Source organism: Hippopotamus amphibius, chromosome 8, assembly GCF_030028045.1.
Source record: "Hippopotamus amphibius kiboko isolate mHipAmp2 chromosome 8, mHipAmp2.hap2, whole genome shotgun sequence".
Classification (NCBI taxonomy): Eukaryota; Metazoa; Chordata; class Mammalia; order Artiodactyla; family Hippopotamidae; genus Hippopotamus; species Hippopotamus amphibius.
The window spans coordinates 101804081-101826975 of NC_080193.1; the positions used below are offsets into that span (position 1 = coordinate 101804081).

Consider the following 22895-nt stretch of genomic DNA (forward strand, 5'->3'; position numbering starts at 1 on the left):
ACTATTTGTGCAAACAGCCATCTGAATACCTGTGTTTCTTTTGGGAGTCTAGAATTGGGGAATCTGCTAGGCATGAAGTACCTCTGTGACCAGCCCCCAGCAAGTATCTTGGGTGCTGAGACTCTAATGAGCTTTCCTGGGAGACAAAATCATGTTGTCACATTTCATTACTGGAAGAAATAAGCACCTTCAAATTATTTTTAGGTACAAAGTCCAAAATATTTACTATCTGGCCCTTTAAAAGAACATTTACCAACCTCTGCTGTACGGCATGAGAGTTACTGCTTGTTCTATGCACATCTGCAATCTATTCTTAATAACTTATCATTTTTTATTCTTCCCAAAGAGTTAATATTATCTGCCCTAACCAAATTTATAGGTATGAATGCATTTCATATTCACATTCTGGACTATTCAAAGCACAGCTGACCCTTGAACAACTCCGGGGTTAGAGACAGCAACCCTCCATGCATTATATAATTTATAGTCAGCCCTCTGTATATGTGGTTCCTCCTTATCGGCAGTTCCGCACCCACACATTCAACCAATCCCAGATTTATGTAGTACTGTAGTATTTAACATTGAAAAAAGTCCATGCATAAGTGGACCCACACTCTTCAAACCTGTGTTGTTAAAGGATCAACTGTCATTCAATATGTACATTTAAACACTTGAATTTGAAGGCACTCTTTCAAGAACAGCACTATCTATCTTGCTTCACTTGACTATTCCTTCTGATAGTAGCAATTAACAATATGGCTCATAGGCCATATGTTATGTATGAGTAGACACTGTAAAAGTTATTTTGGACTTCCTCTGCATATCATCTCAACTGACACAACAAGCAATTTAAATCAAATGATGCTGCCTTCTTATGTTTCCTTCAGGAAAACATGAAGTTAGAAGAAAGAAAGCCAAGAGAAACAGTTCAGCAGCAAACAAAAGCTTTTAACAAGGTTGTTTTCAAAAATTTAAGAACATATTACTGAAGTATTATTTACTATTTTGGATTAAGTATTAAAATCCACCTTCTCCATTAAAGAATAAAAGGAACACTGAAGTGTACAGAATTCAGAGAAAATCCTTTGATATCAAGTTAGCTATTACCTCTATAAAAAATGACTTGAGTTCAGGGAGGTGCTGAAACAGGTTAAAGGTTGAAGTGTCTGTTTTGGTTTGCTTCTGCACTGCTTCCTCAGCTGATAATCTAGAAGGATGTGGTTCCTTCAAAAAAAAATTAAGAAAAAAATAATTCCATAATTACATTAAAACATCTCTCACTATATCATCCCTCATACATACCAGTCTCTAGCTATGATGAATTACATACCATGCACTGTTGACAACTCCAGGCTTTTGCTCAGACAATTCACTTGGCAGAGTTCCTGCCCTCTTCATTCCTAAAGAAATCCTACTTCAACTTTAAAGTTTTTCTTACTGATATCTCTCTTGAATTTCTAAGTCAGAATTAATTATCCTCTTTTATTATTTTCCTCAGCACATTACATTATTTAGCATTTTATTTAGTACTTGTTTCCTTCTATGTTGGATTACATGTAGTTGGTTATGGTCTTTGCCAACTAGACAACAGGTATCTTAAAGTCAGGAAATAAGTCATATTCATTTTTGGATTTTCAACACGTAGAAAAGTATCATAAATATGGTACATGCTTATGTGTATGTTTGGTAAAATTAAATGCATTATTCAAAAGTCAAAATTTATAATATGAGTGAATCTTTAATTCCTGGGATAAGATCTGAATGCCAATATTCTTAGAATCAAATTATAGATACTGCTGCGTTGCTTTTCAAATAAATTATTATTGTTCCTTAACTTTAATGTCAGAGACAAAAGATAGTATCACCTTTTTAAATAATAAGAAAATTGCAAATCAAATTAACATTCCAATGCCGCAGTTAAAATGCAGAATAGCATTCATCTAAACAGGATTCTTCTATCTCCACTGCAAAATATTAAATTATCAGAAATAATTTGACAGCTCTGATTCAATATTTAGCTCTCGATTACCCATGTGAGTAGTATTCACTTTATTTGAAATCAAAAGCTGATTTTTAATGTCATTTTTAATCATAAAAACTAATTAGCCCTACACTTGTTAAAAAAAAAGAAAAGCTGCTGCCAAAACATTATAGAATGTATTTCAAAATCCATGAAGTGTTCTGTTTTATTCACTTCTGCTTTCTAACTATCAGCAGGCAATTTCAAATATGAATATTCTGCAAAAATCAATGTTGGAGTCTTCAAAAAACTGTTGCTAAGGAAAAGCAACAACTATAAAGCTTGGTCTGATAACTGAATTAACAGAAGTACACCTATAAGCCAGAGTTTAGATATACTGTTGTTGTTAAAGCTGTGGAGATTTCAATTCAACAAATACCTATTGCACACAAACTATATGCAAGAAACATATGCAATCAGGAAGGTAATAATTTAACTTCAGATACTAGGAATGGAAAAGAAATATAGTAATATTTATACTTTGATTTTATATATTCTACAATTTGATTTTTAGGACTGGGTTTGGGCTCTGGATGGTAAGAGCCCTTTTGGGCAGATGTCAGCTACTAAAAGTCTTGTACATGCAATGAGTCTCAGTACTAGAACATTTTTAATGGTATAATCTAACTGGTATTCAGTTAGAGCTTCTTTTCCATTTAAATAAAGAAGGGAGTAATAGCTCACCTGATACAGGTCTTCAACCTCACCTTTTCCTTTCCCAGAAACAACAAAATAAAGGTGACTGGCTTTCTGACTAAATATAAATCCTTTGTGACTTAAGAGGAATTGACTAAATATGTGGATTTTGACTGCAATATTTTGTCATTCAAAATAGGGAACAATCATTTAAATCTACTTTTTAAGTGATAGTAATTTTTTCCAAATTCTAGATAATTCTGAAATAAGCTTTTAAGTCATTTAAATACTAGCAGAACTATTCCTTAGCAATTAAATTCTACAGTTAGGTAACCAATAACTTTTATGCTTTACCTTTAACAGTTGACAAGGTGTTTGCCCAAAATTGTTAATCATCCCTTCTAAGGCTTTTCTTTCCTTCTCATCTGTTAAGGCGTCCAGATCCACAGCTCCTAAAACCAAGAGAGGCAGTCAGTTCACTATAGAGAGAAACAAATCAGCAAGCCACACAACTGTTTAATGTATCAGAGACTGATTAGTATATTTTCAACAAAATATTATTCCATTCATCAATTTATAAAAACACTACAAAGCGGTAATTTTCAAAAAATCAGTAAAGCTTCAGATATTAAATATGTATAAAAATAAATTCCACCAACTATTTAAAACTAGAATGTTTTAAACAAAAGTTAACTGGTAATCTATCAAAGTTTCTCTTGGAAAAATACACACTATACTCATAGTACACCTGATTGCTTTCTTCATGACAGTTAAGTTGAAACAAGTGTAATAACCACACAAAAATACCGCTATAAATTACTTTATCTAACAAAAGTTGGGAAAGGTGATATTCTGGCTATCTGATTATACCCAGCCATACTTCATAGGGACTGTTACATAGCTCGTAACTGATCAAACCAGGTAAAGTCTGATTTCGAAGTCTATGCTCCTAACCACCATGCTATACTACCTTCCTACAAAACTGTTATCAAATGAATACAGCAAGGTAAAAACATGCTTGTCTATTTACCAAAAGTCACGTGGGCTCTGCTCAAATTCACAAAACTTCACACTATTCATAGTCTTTAGAACTATGAGCTCTGTGTAAGGATTAGAAAAGAACTCCTTCTTAAGCCTTTCAAAGCCTTCAGAAAATGTTCTTGATCCTGAGCTAAACACTAAAATAATGACATCTTATTATCACTGGAAGAATTTGTTATTCATAATTCTAGAAAGTCTTCCTTAATGTCTGCTAACAATTTAATATGGAATATTCAGACCCAACTGAATAGGACACATATGGCCAGAGGTCAAAATCTTTTATGCCACCGTAATTGGCATATATATAAAAATGGCATATATATACAAACTTAATTATAATTGACGTTTATAATTCGATTTGTATATACACTTAACTATTTTTTTTAAAAAGCAGCAGTCTTTCAAATAGAAAAGATCAATACGCTATTTTTTAAATGCAGTCTTTCTTGTATTAAATAGTTATGTCCAAAATACCATGTATAAACACATACTAAATAACATTTTCTATCAACATCATGTAACAGAAAAAGTACAGGCATATACCTTCATAACTACAGTAATAGAAAACATTGAGTGCCTCCACTGCAGCTGGCCCCCTCTGTTTATAGCCAAAAATCAGATCTATCCACTCATGAAGATGAGCAGAAACATATTCAGACTCCTACAAAAAAAAAACAAATTTAATAATTAATGTAGAGATACCTTCCAACTGCAATGTAAAGATGAGTCCTTTAAAAAAGTAAGAGCATTTTAAGTATTTCCACACACAAATTTTACCACTGTAAATAAAATTATCTCAAAATCATGTTAAACATTTGCCCAATCTGACTCTTTTCTATCTAGTATAATGTAGACACCATATTTATTAATATTTACTACATATACATCTCCTAATGGGTGAAGAAAATAAATATTCTAATAGTCCAAACATGAACAAAAAAATTAATGATAGCTGTGGAATACATCTTTGTTGTGAAACTTCCACTGAAATAGTTGTCTACAAATTCAATTCAAGGAAACAATGAAACTACACTGGGGTGGATTAAAGATTGTTGAAAAATCACTTCCTCCACCCCCCCACATACTCCCTGCTAAGAGGTGAACCTGGAAGCAGTCAGAGGCTTAAAGAACCTCCTGGAGCCTATTAGTGATGGCTTGAAAGACCATAAGGAAACTGTTATTGGACACAGGAGAAAAGGGGACTCATGTTTCACTTATATGAAAGATAGAAAGGGTACCTAATGAACTCTTGGATCTGGGGATAGAGATTTCTAGGCAGAATGTTCTTAAGCACTAACTGGCTTCTTTTAGCTGCCTGTGATAATGTGTGGGAGAAGCAAAGATGCGTTTAAAAATAAAGTGTTTGGGTTTTAAGTATAATTTTAAAAAGAAATAAAGGAGCTGGGTCTTGCTGGGTTTGAAAATTATTTCTCATTTCCAGGATCACTAAAGAGCAAAGACCCTCAAAGTGAGAAACCACCTAAGTTAATGATCAAATCAGAATGTTACCAGAAAAATATGGCCTCAGGCTAAAGTTTAGATCAAGAATGTGGCTATAAAACAATCTGCTAAGATCGCAAAGATTTAAGGTTGTGTGTCACAGACCCACTCAACTAGAAAATAAAGCATCTTAAGAATCATAAGGATATTTTCCCATTGTAGCCTCACACTCAGCCCAAAGGAGACAATGGACTGCCTTGTAATGTGGAATGATTTTTTGCCCAACAGAGTTGATGCATAACAAACCCATTACATTTTAAAAGAAATTGTGTTAGTTCAGGCTGAAAAAGATAAAAACTGTTCAAAAAATAAAAGAGACTTTTGGCTTCCAACTTACTATGGTTAGGAAAGAGGCTGGCAAAGATACTCTTGTAAACAATGTTTTTTGTTTTAATTTAGAAAAGAATGACAGGGTTGAGTAGCCAAGAGCCCAAGGGCAGAACAATAAGATCCATGGAGAACCAATATCAGGGAATAGCACTGCACCCTAATAAAGGACTGAGAGCATGTCCCCACTGGAATTCTGAACTGCTTTAAACAAGAGGTGCCTGGTTTCTCTCTCCCTTTTGACTGTTAGTGTCTATTATAGTTCTCCTGTCCTTGTTACAGCACTGTTGTTGTGTCTCTCTGCTTCACAGTCTTCAGATCCAAGAGGAGACACACCAGAGTACTTTCATCCACACATGGATTTGATTTAGATGACTAATAAGATTCTGAACCTCAGGCTTCATGTCTTCATCAAGGATCAGCAAACTACTGCTTGTGGGCCAAAGCTTACTAACAGCCCCATGTGTAGATCAGCAGAGCACAGCCAATACCTCATTTTCTTCCGTACTACAATAGCATAATTTCCACACAGACTAAGCTTATAGCCCACAAAAATATTTACTCTCTGGTCCTTTACAGAAAAAGTCTGCAGAACCATGCCTTAACGAGCTGAGACTCTGGGAAGGTCTTGAGAGGAAGTATGTACATTTTGCATGTAGATGGAATGTTAATATTTTGTGGCCAGAGGGCAGCCTCTGTGTTTGTGTCTGTGTCTGTGGTAAGTGCAAATTCTTCCTCACTCCCACCATTAAGAGATGGAGTATACTTTCTTTCCTCTGGAATCTGCGCTGATTCTGTTACTATTTAACCATTACAAGAAGGCAGAAGTGATACTGTGACAGTTCACAGCCTTAAGCTTTAAGAAAGTGTAGAAGCTTCCATTTTTGCATTCTTAGGGGCCCTGAGCTGCCATGTAAGAAGTCTGGCTACTCATCTAGAAAGACCACACGAAGAGATATCCTGAGACTACAGAAAGAGGGAGAAAAGTCAGCATCCCAGTGTCTCAATGCAGCCTACAGATTACTCCAACCTTAGCTGCCGTATGACTGCAAGGGTATGAGAACCTTAAGCAAGACCAGAAGAATCGCCCAATTGAGACCAGTTGACTCACGTAAGAGTGGGAAATAAGAAAATGGCTATAGTTTTAAGCCACTAAATTCTGGGATACTTTGTTACACAGCAATACATAACAAACAAAAACTTCAAACATCTTATTAATAACGAGTCTGTCTTCCTAAAATCCTGGACCCCTACTTAATGTCATAAATAACACAGAAGAAAGCATCTGAGAAGTTCCTGCCCAGTTAAAAAGTAAGAGATTATTTTTCAGAGTTGTTTTATTTTTTCCCAATGCCTTATTCATGCATGGGGTTATTGCTTACAAATGTTATAATGTAGTCCTGAATTTTGTAAATTTGACTATGTATTAATGACAAGGAATGTTTCCAAGTACTGGCCTATTTAGTTTCAGAATCTGCAACATTTCAGTTTAGATAGAAAACTAAGTGGGCTCTTGTGGGGAGAAAAACATTATCTGCAAGATAATAACACAATAGCAACACTAAACTAACTCTCACTAGTCCTTCAATTCCAAAATGGAAATGTAGCTAAAGACTAGTAAAATTTTTAAGTGACATTTAGGATTTATTTAGCTGTCATTAAAAACTTAATGAAATTCTTCAGAGGAAAAAAATGTACTTATCCTTGTTAGATTTGAAATAAATGTGGGAACTGTGAAAAACTATACCAGTTTGGTGACTGAAACAGATTCACATACAATAGGTAGCTATCTTATAGAAGTGAAATTTTTTTGCTTTATATCCATGGGACTGTACTACTATAGTCTCACTATATCAGAAGATTCATAACCTCAAAATAAATTACTATATTATACTTTCTAAAACAGCATATATAATAGATTACAAATCAATCTACAAAAATAATAAATATGCTTTATTCCATCACCTGGAAAACACATATATCTTCCTTATTGATTTGTCTAATAACTAAATACAAAAATCTTACCAGAGCTTTCCTGTGTTTATAGATGAAATCTTCAGCTGACTTAGCCCATTTGGGGAGAATGACATCATTTACTAGTTCTTTGGAAACTTGCAGACGACCTAAGTTAAATTCTAAGACATGTAAAAGATAAATGTATCAAATCATTTTAGATTTAAATAAATCAAGTAAAACAAATAAAAGGGTACATTCCTTAGCAAAACTTAAGGCTTTTTTTCTTCGTTTATTAAGAGTAAAAGGTGAGGACTTCCCTGGTGGCGTAGTAGTTAAGAATCCGCCTGCCAATGCAGGGGACATGGTTCGATCCCTGGTCCGGGATGATCCCACAACTACTGAGTCTGTGCTGTAGAGCCCATGAACCACAACTATTGAGCCCACTAGCCTAAAGCCCGTGCTCGGCAACAAAAGAAGTCATTGCAATGAGAAGCCCACGCATCACAACAAAGAATAGCCCCCGCTGACCGCAACTAGAGAAAGCTCATGCAGCAACGAAGACCCAAAGCAGTCAATAAATAAATAAAATAAATTTTTTAAAAAAGAGGATGACATAAAAAAAAAAGAGTAAAAAGTGAGAATCAAGTTCCCTTCTCTCTTTTTTTAAAATTTTTATTTTATATTGGAGTATACTTGATCAACAATGCCACATTAGCTTCACGTGTACAGCAAAGCAACTCAGCTATATGTATACATATATCTATCCTTTTTCAAACTTTTTTTCCATTTAGGTTATTACAGAGTATTGAGCAGAGTTCCCTGTATTATACAGCAGGTTCTTGTTGGCTATCTATTTTAAATGCACCTGTCTATTGACATGTACACATCAATCCCAAACTCCCAATCTATCCCTCCCTCCATCAAGTTATCTTCTTGTTATAAATTTATTGAACAGGTAAAAATAATTCTTGTCTACTGGAAGGCATTTTATCAGTAGATTAAAAAGGTAAATGAAAATAAGTTAGTTTAAAAGTAGTCATTACAAGATAAATCAGAGTAATTATTTTTTGCTGAAAAAAGTAGAGGAAATTATAGTTATGACCAAAACTTTAAACCTGAACAAAAATGCAACAGTAAGCATTCTTCTTTTTTTTTTTTTTTTTAACTTATTTTTGGCTGCACCACATGGGATGTTTCATCGCCATGCACGGGCTTAGTTGCCCCACAGCACGCGGGATCCTAGTTCCCGGACCAAGGATCAAACCTGCGCCCCCTGCACTGGAAGGTGGATTCTTAACCACTGGACCACCAAGGATGTCCCAAGCATTCTTCTTATATTAAAAATAATTAACATAGTCCCTCTAATGGTTAATTTACATAATATAGCTCCTTAGAGCTTTTTGGTGTAACTTACACCTTAAACTCACTCGTCTTACAGAAAAACAATACATTTATATACCACTATTTTAGGTACATACTGACATAATAAAGATTTGCTCATACTAGTTAGAACACAGTATTTTGACAAAATTGTCCCAAAGATGAGATTTTCTTGTTCATACAGTGTGTAAAGGGAAAAGCGTTAAAACAAAAGACCTTTATTAAAGAAGCTGCCTAAAAATATCAGTGTCTCCTTAACGCTGAAGAGAGGTTTAAATGTCATAGATTGACAGGATGCACAGGGTCTGTGACCTCAACCCAATTACTGTATAGCAGGTATTATTGGCCACCTGATAGCCATTCCTCCTCCTCTGGGAGCAGAACCTTGCTTTTATTCAAGTGTCCATCCTGCCCTGTATTTCATGCTTGTTGCAGGTGACTAGCAAAGGGGTTGGTATATAACCCAGCTCTGGACAGTGAAGGAGATTATGAGAAACGGTTTCTCAATCTTAAGAAACAACACGAAGAATTAAAAGTTCCACTTCTTTCTAAGACACTGTTGTATCTCCCTATGATGCCTAGAATTGCTTTAGTCATCTGTAATCATGACAGTAACGAGCCAAGGACAAAGCCAAAACACCCAGACCAGCAAAATAAAAATACAGAAAGAACTTGGCTTTGATGGTGTTGTTAAGTTACCATATCTCAGGATTTTTATTATGGAAAGTACTAAAATTTTCTTGCTCGCACAATTTTGAGCTGATTTTATATTAATACATTTGTTGTCATTCTAATTAGCACACTTTGCTTTCTCCTACCCAGCTCATTTCAGATAAAGAGGCAATGTATAATTAGAAATGGAGCCCACCAGGACAGTAGTATAAGACAGCAACTAGCTCTGGTGAATGTCAGAAACTGTCAAGCTAAGCGGACCTTAAATTCTGTATCCAAATTTAATCTGCCCATCCCTCCTATCCCAGAAACTCTGTTTTAGAAGACGCCAGTCTCCTGGCTAACTAAGAGTCTAGGATCAGACTCAGTCAACAGTTGCACCTGATTTTCTGAAGGTGATCAATTCTAACTGCCTTACTCTGAGAATCAGATGCTTTGCCTCCAACAAGCTGTCCCAGAGTGCACGATCAGAGGTCATGAAGCCCTGAGATGCTCTCATCAGCAGGACAAACCATTCTACTGAGCAAGCAAGGGGTCAAACATTAACATTACATGGAAGGGAAGGAAAAAGAAGTTTCACAGCCCTCTGACATTGGAATTTCCCTGAAGAACACCAGTAGTAAAAACCTTGCCAATTTCCTTATTTGTACTTACAATAAATCTAAAAATACCTCATAGAAAAAGTATTTGGATATTTTTAAAGTCTGTATTTCACTCTATGATTCTTCTCTTCAAAAACATAATATGGTTTTTCAAATACTGCGGTAACTTATACCCGGTCATTATTTTCAACTTGCCTCCTATCTTCTGCTCTAAAAGGAGTCAGCAAACTTCTACAAAGGGTCAAAGAATACATATTTTTGGCTTTGTGAGCCCTCTGGTCTCTGTTGCAACTACTCAAACCTGCCATTATACTGTGAAAGCAGCTACAGTTTATGTAAATGAATTGTATTCCAATAAAATGGTTGTATTCCAATAAAACTTTATTTATAAACATGAGTGTGCCCACATATTTGGCCCATGAACTTATAGTTTGCTGACCCCTGGTATAAATCTTCATTTTATCTAACTCAAACACTTTTAACCCACGTGGCTGTATGGCTGAAATAGCATATAGCCACTTTTTGCTTCTCTACTAAACACTGTACTCTGACAAATTCTCTTACCAATTTGAATTTGACTCATTTATCCTATTCACTGTATCACTTCTGTAGAAGGTAAGACTACTACCTGGACATCATTTAAGCCCTGTCACTGAATAATACACAGACAGAATGAACCTCAAATAATCTATAGGTCATCACAAAAAAGTACTAAAAGATATTCTTCAGGACCTCCATTGGGACCTGTGCAGTCCAATTTTTAATCTCCTATTTCTTACGATTTTGATTTTCCAAAAACTCTGGGAAATAGAAGAATTCAGGAATAAGTTCCTTCACATCATATGGATTGTCCATGAGAGCCTGCCAGGTAGCAGGGATGGAATGGAATTGTCGATCTGCACAGTCAAACCTGCAAGTGGAGATTGAAAGAGAACAGTGATACTGAATGAGGGCAACAACAGGATAAAACAAACCTTTAAACTTCCTTCAGGTTTCCTCATGATTAGCTTCTCTTCATTTACCCTTTCTCTTTAATGTCTAAAAACAAAATTTGCTCTCCTTATGATAATTTTTCTTATTCTATTGTCAGGAACTAAATACTATAATTTTGGTTACTAACATCGTCTTAGTTAAAATAGACGAAAAGGACATAATTTTTGCTGAGTAAGATTTATTACATAAAGTGAATAAATACTATTTGGATATTTTAAAATTACAGAGTTTAAATATCACTCTAAGTATTATAGCATTTATACATATAGTTAACAGATCTATAGGAATGCTGTAATTTAATCCTTGATACATAAATCTCTCTACAAACTATCCTGCTAAAACGAGAGGGTGAGTTAAGGAAATAGTTCTGTAACTAAAGCTTCTATACTTCACTTGCATATACTACTATCTTATTTTGACTTTATTTTCAAGTTCCATCATGGGCCTATGGTAGTTGAAAGAAGCTCAAGTGGTCATGCTGCAATTTTATTATGCTTTCACTAACCACAAACAGCATAAACCCGGTTTGTTTCTTCCTGGATTTATTTCATAAATGATGACTTCTAAGTGACAACTGATGACCAATATGACTCTTTTTATGCTGAGCAACCTTGTTTTGAAGCAGAGATGAACTCAGCAGAACTCTGAATTTAAATATAGTCAATGATTGGGTCATCAATAAAGTCTAATAATGGTATATTCAAATTCAAGGAGAGGTACAGAGATTTAATGGCAAAATCTCTTTGTTTGGGTGGGGGGGGACAGCTTTACTGGTATATAATTAACATACATATATTTCTCTCTAAGTGAACAATTCAACCGCTTTCAGTATATTCAGAGCTGTGCAGCCATTACCACAATCAACTTTAGAACACTTTCATCACTCCAAAAAGCAACCCTGTATCTAACAGCAGTCACTCTCCATTCACCCTCCCTCCACCCCTGCCTGGGCAACTACTAACCTCCTTTCTGTCTCTGTGGATTTGTCTATTTTAGACATTTTATGTAAATCATACAATATATGGCATTTTGTGTCCGGCTTATTTCATTCAGCACACTGCTTTCAAGGTTCATCCATGTTGTACCATATATCAATCTTTCATTCCTTTTATTAACACATGGCCAAGTAATATTCCATTGCATGGGTATACCACATTTTATTTATTCCTTTACCAGTTGATGGGCATTTGGGTTTTTCCATATTTTGGCTATTATAAATAATGCTGTTAAGCACATTCGTGTACAAGTGTTTGCATGAACATATGTATTCGATTATCTTGGGCATATACCTAGGAGTGGAATTGCTGGGTCATGTGTAATTCTGTGATTAACCTTTTGAAGAACTGCCAGACTGTTTCCCACAGAGGCTGCATCATTTTACATTCCCACTGGCAATACATAATTATTCCAATTTCTCAACATACTCATCAACAGTAGGTATTACTTGTCTTTTTTATTACAGCCATCCTCGTGGGTGTAAAGAGGTATCTCAATTTGGTTTTGATTTGAATTTCCCTGATGACTAATGATGTTGATCACCTTTTCATCTGTTTATTGGACACTAGTAATCTTTGGAGAAATTTCCATTTAGATCCTTTGTCCAGTTTTTAATTGGGTCATTTGTCTTTTTATTATTGCATTGCAAGGATTCTTTATATTAATATATTCTAGATACAAGTCCTTTATCAGATCATAATTTATAAATATTTTCTCCCTCTTAATTGGTTGTCTTTTTACTTTCTTGATGATGTACTTTGAAGCACAAACAGAATCTCTTTTTGAAGTTTTATAAAAAAATCACTTATTTGTAAAACCACTAAAAGCTCAAAAGACCCAGTTATACTTTCCTGGAAGGAAAATTACCTGCTATCATAGCAAATGTAACTTTTGGGAGACGTGTAGTGATCAAAGCCTCACCTTGAAAGCCAAGACATAGTAAAGATAGGAATCATGAACCCAGGCTAATTTTGAAAGATAAAAGTTTCATGGAAAGAGAGTAGAATAGGCAATGTTTACATAGTTTTTGATTGGGTAGAAAAGACAAACTGATAATGTTAAAGAATAAGGCAACATGGAGACAAAATGTGAGTAAGTAGAGAGCTACCCGGAGGATAAACTGGAGAATGAAGGATTCTTGGAAAAGTTTCTTTCTTTACCATCATTAAGAAAATGTGACACTTAAGTAAGTTGCAACACTGACAGGTGATACAATAATACAATGGCATCACAGACCTGCTTGAGCTGCTACTAATAATGTAAGAGCCCTCACTCTTATTTTTATTCCTATTGATTAATAAATACTTTTAGGAGGACTACATAGGCATTGGTAGGGTTCAAATCTCTGGCAGATGTCCTGGGTAAAGGTCTAAATGAGTTCTAACTCTAAATCTCTGGTAGATTCCTAAACTCGGTTAAAAATCACAAAAGCACACTGGATGAAAGTAAAAAGGAATTCACCTTAAAAGTCGTTTGTATGAGTCAGTTTGAATGACCCACTCTCAAACTAGTTTGGCTGCTTTTATCTAGGGGTTATTATATGAATCAAAACCTAATAGAGCAGAATGAAAAAGATAAGGCCCTGTTATAACAGTACATGACATGAAAGCAAAGAGTTTTCAACACTATCATACAGTCTTAAGAAAATAGCTTATTTACCCAAACATACCTTCCACTCTGAAGCTGGATGTGGAGGGTGGTGAATGGTTCTGTACGAATAAGATAGTGCATGACGCCGGCAGAATTTGAATAGTGAGTACCATAATGAAATTTATCAATAGTTCCCATAGGATCCTCAAAGTTTTCATATCTAAAAAAAGAAACTAAAGTTTTATAACTACAATAGTAAAATTAATTTAGAAGGACATATGCTTGCATAGTACTGCTGGAAGCAGTTTTTAAGAAGCTTTGTATTCGTATCATCACATCATGTTAATAAATGAAAAAAATTTATTACTACTTCCTGAACAATAAAATAGCACCAATATTGGATTTTGGAACACTTCTGTATTATGCAATAATGCGTGTTCACTATAAATTAGAAACCACAAAGAACCAAAAATAAGGAAATTTAAAATCAATTACAATTGCTCTTCCCAGAGATAATTAATATTAACATTTTGGTGAATATTTGTCAATCCTGAATTATAAATTCATATCAATATATAAAACTGCTATACATAATATACTGTTTACAACTTTTTTATCTAACAATTTTCTTTCTATTAATATCTTACAAAATATGTATAATTGATTCACTTTGCTGTACAGCAGAAACTAACACAACATCAACTACACTCCAATAAAAATTTTTAAAAAATCTTACAAAGTGGCTGAATAGTCTACTTCTAACAGGTACATGGTATTTATAACAAGTACATGTACGAATATACAACAATTTAACTATTTACGCACAGATATTTAAGTTGTTTCTATTTTTCCGCTATTGTAAGCATGTGATATTTAGACATCCTTTGGTGGCCAAGGTAATGGAAAAATATATAGAGGGTCAGTCAAAAACTGTGAAAATGAATGTCTAATAATCTAAAGGTAAAAGGAGATGTGTATAGCAATGGGAACTCTACTCAATGGTCTGTGATAATCTATATGAGAAAACAATCTGTAAAAGAATGAATATATATATGTGAATAATTGAATCACTTTGCTATATACCTGAAACTAACACAACTTTGTAAATCAACTATACTCCAATAAAATTTAAAAAAAAAAAGAAAGAAAAAGGAGATGGTGGAATAGCAAGAATGCCTAAATCAGGTTATTAGCAAAGGATACATATAATATTTTTGCAAGCACTATCACTGATACTGTAATTGTTTTGAATGGTGACATCTGAGTTAGTGGGTATAAAATCTAAATAAGAATGAACAGTTTCTTCGAAGCAATAAACACTGAAATTTTTAAACCAAAATACTAATCAGTTCATCAAGGTAAGGTCAATTTCTTTTTACATAGAAATCATTAATATGCAGGAGAATAAAGAAAGTTTTCAGGTCAAAATCATTTATATGTACATACAAAAAATACTAGTGAAATTTAAATTGTATCTTTGATTATCTATAAAATAATTTATATGATAAGTATTTCCTGTAGAACAATGTTAATAGTTTGACTAATGACAGTGAGGTAATATATACACAGCTAAATTCCATTAGTAAATCAAATATTAAACACCACATAAAGTCCTGGGGAAGATTTGCAAATAAAAAGGGAAAAAAAGAAAAAGTACCATCAAGTCCCCAATAAATCTACAACTAAGTTTATTTGCAAAACTGCTCCGTCTTTATTACCAGAAGTCATAACTGACAAGCGATCCACAAGTTCATATGGAGAAAAAGGAAAATTAAAATTAGATTATTCTTTTACCTGTCATCAGCTTGCTTTGGATAAAAAAAATAATTATGAGACATTTACAGGATGGATCATAAATATAGAGAACTATAAATATTTCCTTCCTTATTCAAAAGTCACTTTCTAAATTTTCACACATTTCACTGTTCTTTATCCACATTATTGGTGAACAGTAGGTTAGTATTATTCATTTTATATCTACCAAAATATTTTGTTACGTGGAATGTTAGATTAGTAGGTTATTAAGTCTAAAATACCTGGGGAGAAAAATTTCAAGAACCTATTACCCTTTAGCACATACTTATTACAAAGTGAAAAGAAACCGTAAGCAGTATCAATTTAAATTTGGTAATGAAGGGACACAGACTATAGTTAAGATATCTGAAGGACAACTGATATATTTTCAAGAAAGCTTAGTGAAGGAATTATCAGACTGATTATCGAAAGTAGTTGTGCATATAAAAAAAGTAACATTTGATTGGCCATAGGAGAAATCAATACAAATTTAAACAAGTTATAGATATCTTTCTAAAGGGATGAAAGGCACTTACTTTTCTCGCATGGCTTTGGCATTTTTATCATTAACTACCCCAATTGGTTTGGACAGATCTCGAAATACAGATGGGTTATTAAGATCCAATTCTTCTGAAGTATAATCTTGTAAAATCCAGGGGAACTAAAACAGCCACAATTTACAATTTAGACATTCCTTCTTAGAGAAGCTACCAACTCCATATCTAATATCAAATGCTTATCTAAAGACAAAAAGGGATAGTCTTTATTTTTACCCTGTTGCAAATGTTTATTCATCTTTAGCTCAATAATCAGAAGCATTCTTTCCTGTAATTCCACTGGAATATTTTCAATGAAGAGAAAAAAAAAGGTTTTTATTTTTAAAATACTCTTAATATTTATATACTTCTTAAAAACAGCAGCGTAGAAAATATACAGAAAGGCAAAAACAGTTTTTATAACTTTTTAAAAATAAAAACTAGATATCATCCACATGTATTTTTGTGTATTATAAAACTGTATATAATACAAAAAGCAATTCCACATTTACAAGATTTATATAAAACTCACCACAGGATACTGCGCAAGGTCATTATAGGTTCGTCCTGCCATTGTATTTAACTGAATGAGGTAGTCAAAATTTGATATTTCTCTGTTCACCCATTTCTAGACAGCACAAAAAAAGAAAAGATCAAAATTAATCTATATCTCTTAGAAATCAGTAACTATTACCAACAGTGCTAAAATAATCTTTTGTTCCCATTATCTCTATCACCTTTCTGATAAAAGGAATGAAGCTTTAAAAAAGATTTAACACGGAGGTAAAATCAATATACTTTTCCTAAATTCACTTCCTTTTAAAAATTGGTCTCTAGAAAAGGAAAAGAAAGTTCTTACAGTACAATCTAAAAGGTGTTCTGTAAGAATGAAGTCTTTTCTTCAGTCAGAAGTATTTTATTTGAATATCTTAATATTTTTTATTTCTAGGACTGCCCAAATTTCAAATTTTTGTCAGAAATTGAAATTTTCATAAGTGTAAGTGTTAAAAAATCAGTATCTCAATGTACTAAAATGATCTACAAATTTTAAATAAACATTAATAGAGCAAAGGCAGATGGAATTTTGCTACAACAGATACAAAAATTTTCTAAAGAAAGACATAATCATTTTTTTAATCACCTTATTGTAACTAGCCTACTAATTACTCTACACAGTGTGGGTATGCTCAAGCATTTTGTTGACAGATTAACATACACCTTTAAGTTTACTGTGTGCCTTAAGCAATGGTGAGAAATGAATCCATGGATACAGATGTTATAGTCCAATTATAACTATAACTGTACTTGAGTGCCAAATTGAGGAATCAGTACTTTCATGAATAAAGTTTATTTCACAGAAAGCAGGGAATGTACTTTATTAAATAAAACTTATTCCAGAAACAATAGGAAAGAATTGTTGATGGCTTTTGAACAAGAGCAACAGTTAAAGATTAAGATTAACACATATGTAGGAGGAAGGAGAGAGCCAGGAGGCAGGAACATAATTAGGAGACAACTAACAACTCTAGAGAACAAAAGCAAGGACCTTCCTTGGCTTTTGACAGTGTAAATTCAAGAGATGTTGGGATATACATTAGGATAAAATACACAGAAGCATTAGTTGGCTTTGGCAGATAGAAGGATTGGAGAATTCTTTTTTTGCCTTTTTTCCATAGTGTTTTTTGTATTTTCCCCTTTTTTTTCTTGTGTGTGGATTATTTTTATTATTAACAAAAAAAAATTCCACGTTACTTTTTAAAAAGAACATTATTAAGAAAGAAGAATTTAGGGACTTGCCTGGTGGCACAGTGGTTAAGAATCCACCAGCCAATGCAGGGGACATGCATTCAAGCCCTGGTCCAGGAAAACCCCACATGCAGCAGAGCAACTAAGCCCACAAGCCACAACTACTGAGCTTGTGCTCTAGAGCCCGTGAGCCACAACTACTGAGCCCACGCACCGCAACTACTGAAATCCGTGCACCTAGAGCCTGTGCTCCACAACAAGAGAAGCCACCGCACTGAGAAGCCCATGCACCACAGCCAAGAGTAGCCTCCGTTCGCCGCAACTAGAGAAAGCCCGTGCGCAGCAACGAAGACCCAACACAGCCAAAGATAAATACATAAATAAAATAATAAATAAGTCTTTAAAAGAAAAAAAAAAAGAAAGAAAGAAGAATTTATAAGATATGCCCATGAACTGAATGATATGGGAGCTGGAGGACAGGGCACTGTTATGTGTGAGGGAAACAGAAAGATTTAAAAATAACTCAAAAGATCAGTCTGAATGGAAGAACAGGAGTTGTGTAATCAAAATAAAATAATCGGAAGAAGGAAGTTTTACTTCTAAGCAGAAGTCTGAGATGTAAAATGAACATAAAAACAGTGACTTAAAATTCCCTACCTGTGTCAGTCCTGATGCTTTGAATAACTCCTGTGGTGATCTGGTTCCATAACTGTTTGGAGAATGAAGTGACAACAGTCTGCTATACACTTTGTTCCTAACCTATAAAAAAACAGCACTTTATGGCTTAAAAACTGATCAACACAAACCAAGATTATGGCTTTATTAACAGATATATTGAGATATAATTCACATACCATAAAATTCATCCTTTTAAAGTAGACAATTCAGTGGGCTTTTTTTTATATTTACAGAATTGTGCAACCATTCACATTATCTAACTCTGGAATATTTTCATCATCCCCCAAAGAAACTACATACTTAATAGCTATCACTCCCCAATTTCCACTCCCTCCCATCCCCTGACAACCACTGAACTATTTTCTGTCACTATGGATTTGCCTATTCTGAACATTTCATGTAAACAGAAGACTATGGCTTCAACTTCTTTATTTTACTAGGCTTAATGGAGTTACAACGTGTATGTTTTTCAGAACGTTACAGTACAAAATGGAATAATCTTCAGACATTTTATCAGAAAACTAGCTGACTTCCAGTTCAAATTTAGTTGTCATTTACTAATCATCTTGGCAAATCAGTTAATTTACTGAGTCTCATCTGTAACCTCTACCTTTACAGTTTTGTGAATTATTTAGGACTACGCAAATGTAAAGAAATAAAACTGATCTTTGAACCTCAGTTTTCTCATCTATAAAAAAGGAATGGAATTTGCCATATCTAATCTGAAGGTTGTTATGAAGTTTAGATAATACATAAAAATGTAATTTTTAAAACTATTTACAAAAGTATAGTATTCAACAGGAACGTGCTTGGTTTAGTTACATATAATAGCTTTCTATAAACACATATATTGTATTTTCCTAAGGGGGAAAATTTATTTTTAATAGTAAAAAATTATCCTTTTGTAGAAATAGAAAAATGCTCTTTAAAAGTCTGAATCACATCATATATAAATAAACCTGGATCTCACAAATGAACAGAAACTTACTTATCGATTATGCCAATCCAGGTCATCTGAGAAGCAAATGCTAAGACATGAAGGATTTTATTAGGAGAGATGCCAGTAACAGAAAATGGAGAGTAAGCTAGGCAAGGTGGAGAGAGCTATCAAACTGTGATGCAAGTCTGATATCAAGTATATGACAGAGGGAAGGAAGGCTGGGGGCAAGTAACAGCCCAAAGGTTACACAGCTAGTGCTGGAATGGTCTTGGACCCAGGTAACCTGGCTTCAGTGGCAATCTCTTAACCACTTACACTATTTAAGAATTTATTCCTAGAAGAACTACACACTCCAGTATTTTTTTTTTCTGATTACACATTTCCCATTATTGTTGAACTGAGCCCAACCTAATTTCATAAATCCAGTTATACCATATATTGCATATTATTTTATAATTGGATACTGTGAGACACCTATTGGCTGATGCTCAATGTTCTACTGACTTCATCTATCTATATGTAAAAACTGAAAACAAATATCCTCCAAACATTCAAACATAAATTCCAACAAAATTTCACATACTGCTTAGTCCCAAAGGTATGTATTTTTTTTCTCTAATATTTTGACTCGATGAAAGAGTAGAGTGTGAAGTTTCATTACAGCTCACTAGCTGGAAAATTATTTCAAGCAAATAGTCTTGGGGCTTCCATAAAGGTAGCATCTTACATACCTCTTTTTTGAAATTGAGAAAGTAGTTGGATTGGTCAACATGAAAAATCTCAAGGGCTGACCTCCTTAAGTTGTACCGTCGTAGGTGAATCTCTCGGACTTGAGAGTGAGGCCACTTGAAATCAAAGCCTACTCCTGAAAACAGAAAAAATCTTGTGACTGGGTTACCACATAAAGTTACTCATGCTATGCAGAAAATATCTCCTACTTCCTGACAAAAGTAGCACTTAGGGAAAAGGAATTCAATTTCTGTATGATAAAAACCATTTGTTAAATTTACTGGATGTTTAGATTGTTTCTTTTAAAAGTATTTTAAAATTCTATAGCTTTTCTACTTTCTTTCCATTAGAATAGAGAATAACTCTGAATATTATATCCTAGAAGCATTTTTCCTTTTCTCCTCATGTTGACAGCTTAGATTTAAATATCTTTTTATTTTCAGATAAAGGATTAGGTGAGAAGCCTATAGGAACAAGTGTAATATAAATAAAAGATTGTATTTTATAACTTAAGTTTACAGCAATCCCCTCCAGCCAAACCTTTTTAAAAACATTGATAATAAAAAAGCATTCCCTTCAGTACATTGTTGAATAACAAATTTAATCCCATACTGACTTTCCATTTCTCCTTTTACATGATAGACTATAATTCCACAGTTCCACCTTATTGCTTTCTTCTCATTAATGATTGATAAACTGGATACTTAACTATTAAACAACAGAAATTATTCCCCCAGAACTCCTCACCATCTTCTTTTTCAATGCTGCCATCATAGAAGTAAATGTGTTGAGTAGTGATTTCTAATCTGCCAGGAATTACATCAATTATTGTAATGAGTTCACAGTCCTCCGACAACACCAATTTTTCTTTTTGATCCTGTTCTTCCTTCTCATCACTGTAAAAACAAAACCAACCAAACAAGAACAATGTATTCTGTGTAAATGGAAAAGAATATCATATTCAAATATGAATCTCATGTCTATAAAATCACTATCCAAGAAAGAGTACTTGAATTTCCTACAAAAAACATTTCACTGCATATTAAATTACTTAAATATTGTCCAAATATACCTATTACCCAATAACTAAGTTTCAAAAAAATGTTTTACATTTTAATTGTGTATGACCCATTAATACAAAATATAGTAACTCTTTAATACTACTGGTAGAGAATAGTTCAAACATGCAGCAACACTGGTCATGTTTTTTAGTTAAATTTGGGAGACATGAATTGAACCAGGGAATAATTGAATCTGTGATAATGGACTGCATCATTTGTGGTGTTTCACAGATAATTATTAGAAGTATTACTATGAGTGATTCTTAAGCTGTAAAATGAGACATTTCAAGAGCAACTAAAACTAGAACATCATCATCATAGCATACCCTGATAGAGCAAATAGAGATAATACAAGGAGCTATCATTTCCACACCACACTTAAAGTGAAGTCATCTCATATTTGCAGGACTGTTATCAATTATGTTTATTGGAGGAAATAACTGGGAGGGGACAGTCTTCTGGTGGCCAAGGTGACTTTAAACTGCCAAATATAGAAATGAGAACTCCTATGACTCATGGAATGTCATTCAAGTATATCCTTCAAGCCAGCTGCTCTCTGGTCCTAGATATTTCACATGTGCCTCATTTCCAAGATAGCAATGACTACATCTAATTTCGTTTTCAATGGATTTCCATGAGAAGTTCTATAAGTATCATCTAGCTCCACAAGTATTGCAACCATTAAAGCTAAGCCTAAAAAAAATTAGGAATGTTTTCCTAAATAGTGAAATCCTAACATTCACAGTGATGAAATAGAGAAATAAGTGACCTAAGAGAAGGTTATTTATATTCTATGAAATAAAGAATTTTAGCTTTTCATTTGAAAATGAATGAGACTGACATCCACTAAATTCACTAGTCATTGAAAAAAAAAAAGCCCAGTAAAAGGCTGACTAAGGGACTTCCCTGGTGGTTCAATGCAGGGGACTTGGGTTTGATCCCTGATTGGGGAACTAGGATCCCACGTGCTGGGGGGCAACTAAGCTCATGTGCTCTAGAGCCCGCGTGCTACAACCAGAGAGCCCATGCACTCTATAGCCCATGCACCACAACTAAAGAGAATCCCACGTGCTGCAACAAAGAGACTGCATGCTGCAACTAAGACCCTATAAAGCCAAATAAATAAATAAATACTAAAAGAAAAAAAAGGCCAACTAAAAAAATCTACCAAAACCAAAGACAGCTCCCTAGATAACTACCCCTACCCAGTTCCCTGAAAATAATCAAGGAAATTATTAAAATTATATGAACAAAAAAACCCTGCTTATGCCAATGAAGGATATTATTGAACCTGGCCAATTTGTAACAGTAAAGTAAGTTTTAAGAAATATTTGCCATGTGGTGTTTATAACCTAAATAAAGTGATGTTCAGAATAAATTATATACTTGAGACTTAACTACTCATTCTTGGCTGAATGTGAGCCTTTACAATCATACAATGTAAAAGTCAGGGTGGATATGTAAATCACCAAACTTGAATGCATTCCCTAAACCACATACAGATCCACTGGCAAAGAGTGGCCGTCTTACTGATCAAGGGGTTAAACACAAGCACAAACTAATCACTGGCTGACCACTAAGCTATGTTGACCCAGGGGCAAACCCCAGTAAGCAAGGCTTCAAAAACAGAACAAAACAAAAATCCAGTAAGTACAGATATCAGTGGCATTCGCTGCAGGTAAAACAGACTCTACAGAC

At 34.1% G+C, this 22895-nt stretch overlaps 1 protein-coding gene across 3 annotated transcripts in view; it reads right to left on the minus strand.

Moving 5' to 3' along the window:
• The window catches only part of NBEAL1 (neurobeachin like 1), a 151212-nt gene that overhangs the window by 24683 nt on the left and 103634 nt on the right, over positions 1-22895 (minus strand). For all 3 annotated transcript variants that reach the window (XM_057744659.1, XM_057744661.1, XM_057744658.1), the window contains 11 exons: positions 20884-21032; positions 20139-20272; positions 18447-18548; positions 16576-16671; positions 16044-16168; positions 13793-13933; positions 10914-11044; positions 7550-7659; positions 4241-4358; positions 3011-3108; positions 1108-1224 (listed from right to left, as the gene is read on the minus strand). In XM_057744659.1, coding sequence (XP_057600642.1) covers positions 1108-1224; positions 3011-3108; positions 4241-4358; positions 7550-7659; positions 10914-11044; positions 13793-13933; positions 16044-16168; positions 16576-16671; positions 18447-18548; positions 20139-20272; positions 20884-21032 — 1321 coding nt within the window. The remainder of the gene's footprint in view (positions 1-1107; positions 1225-3010; positions 3109-4240; positions 4359-7549; positions 7660-10913; positions 11045-13792; positions 13934-16043; positions 16169-16575; positions 16672-18446; positions 18549-20138; positions 20273-20883; positions 21033-22895) is intronic.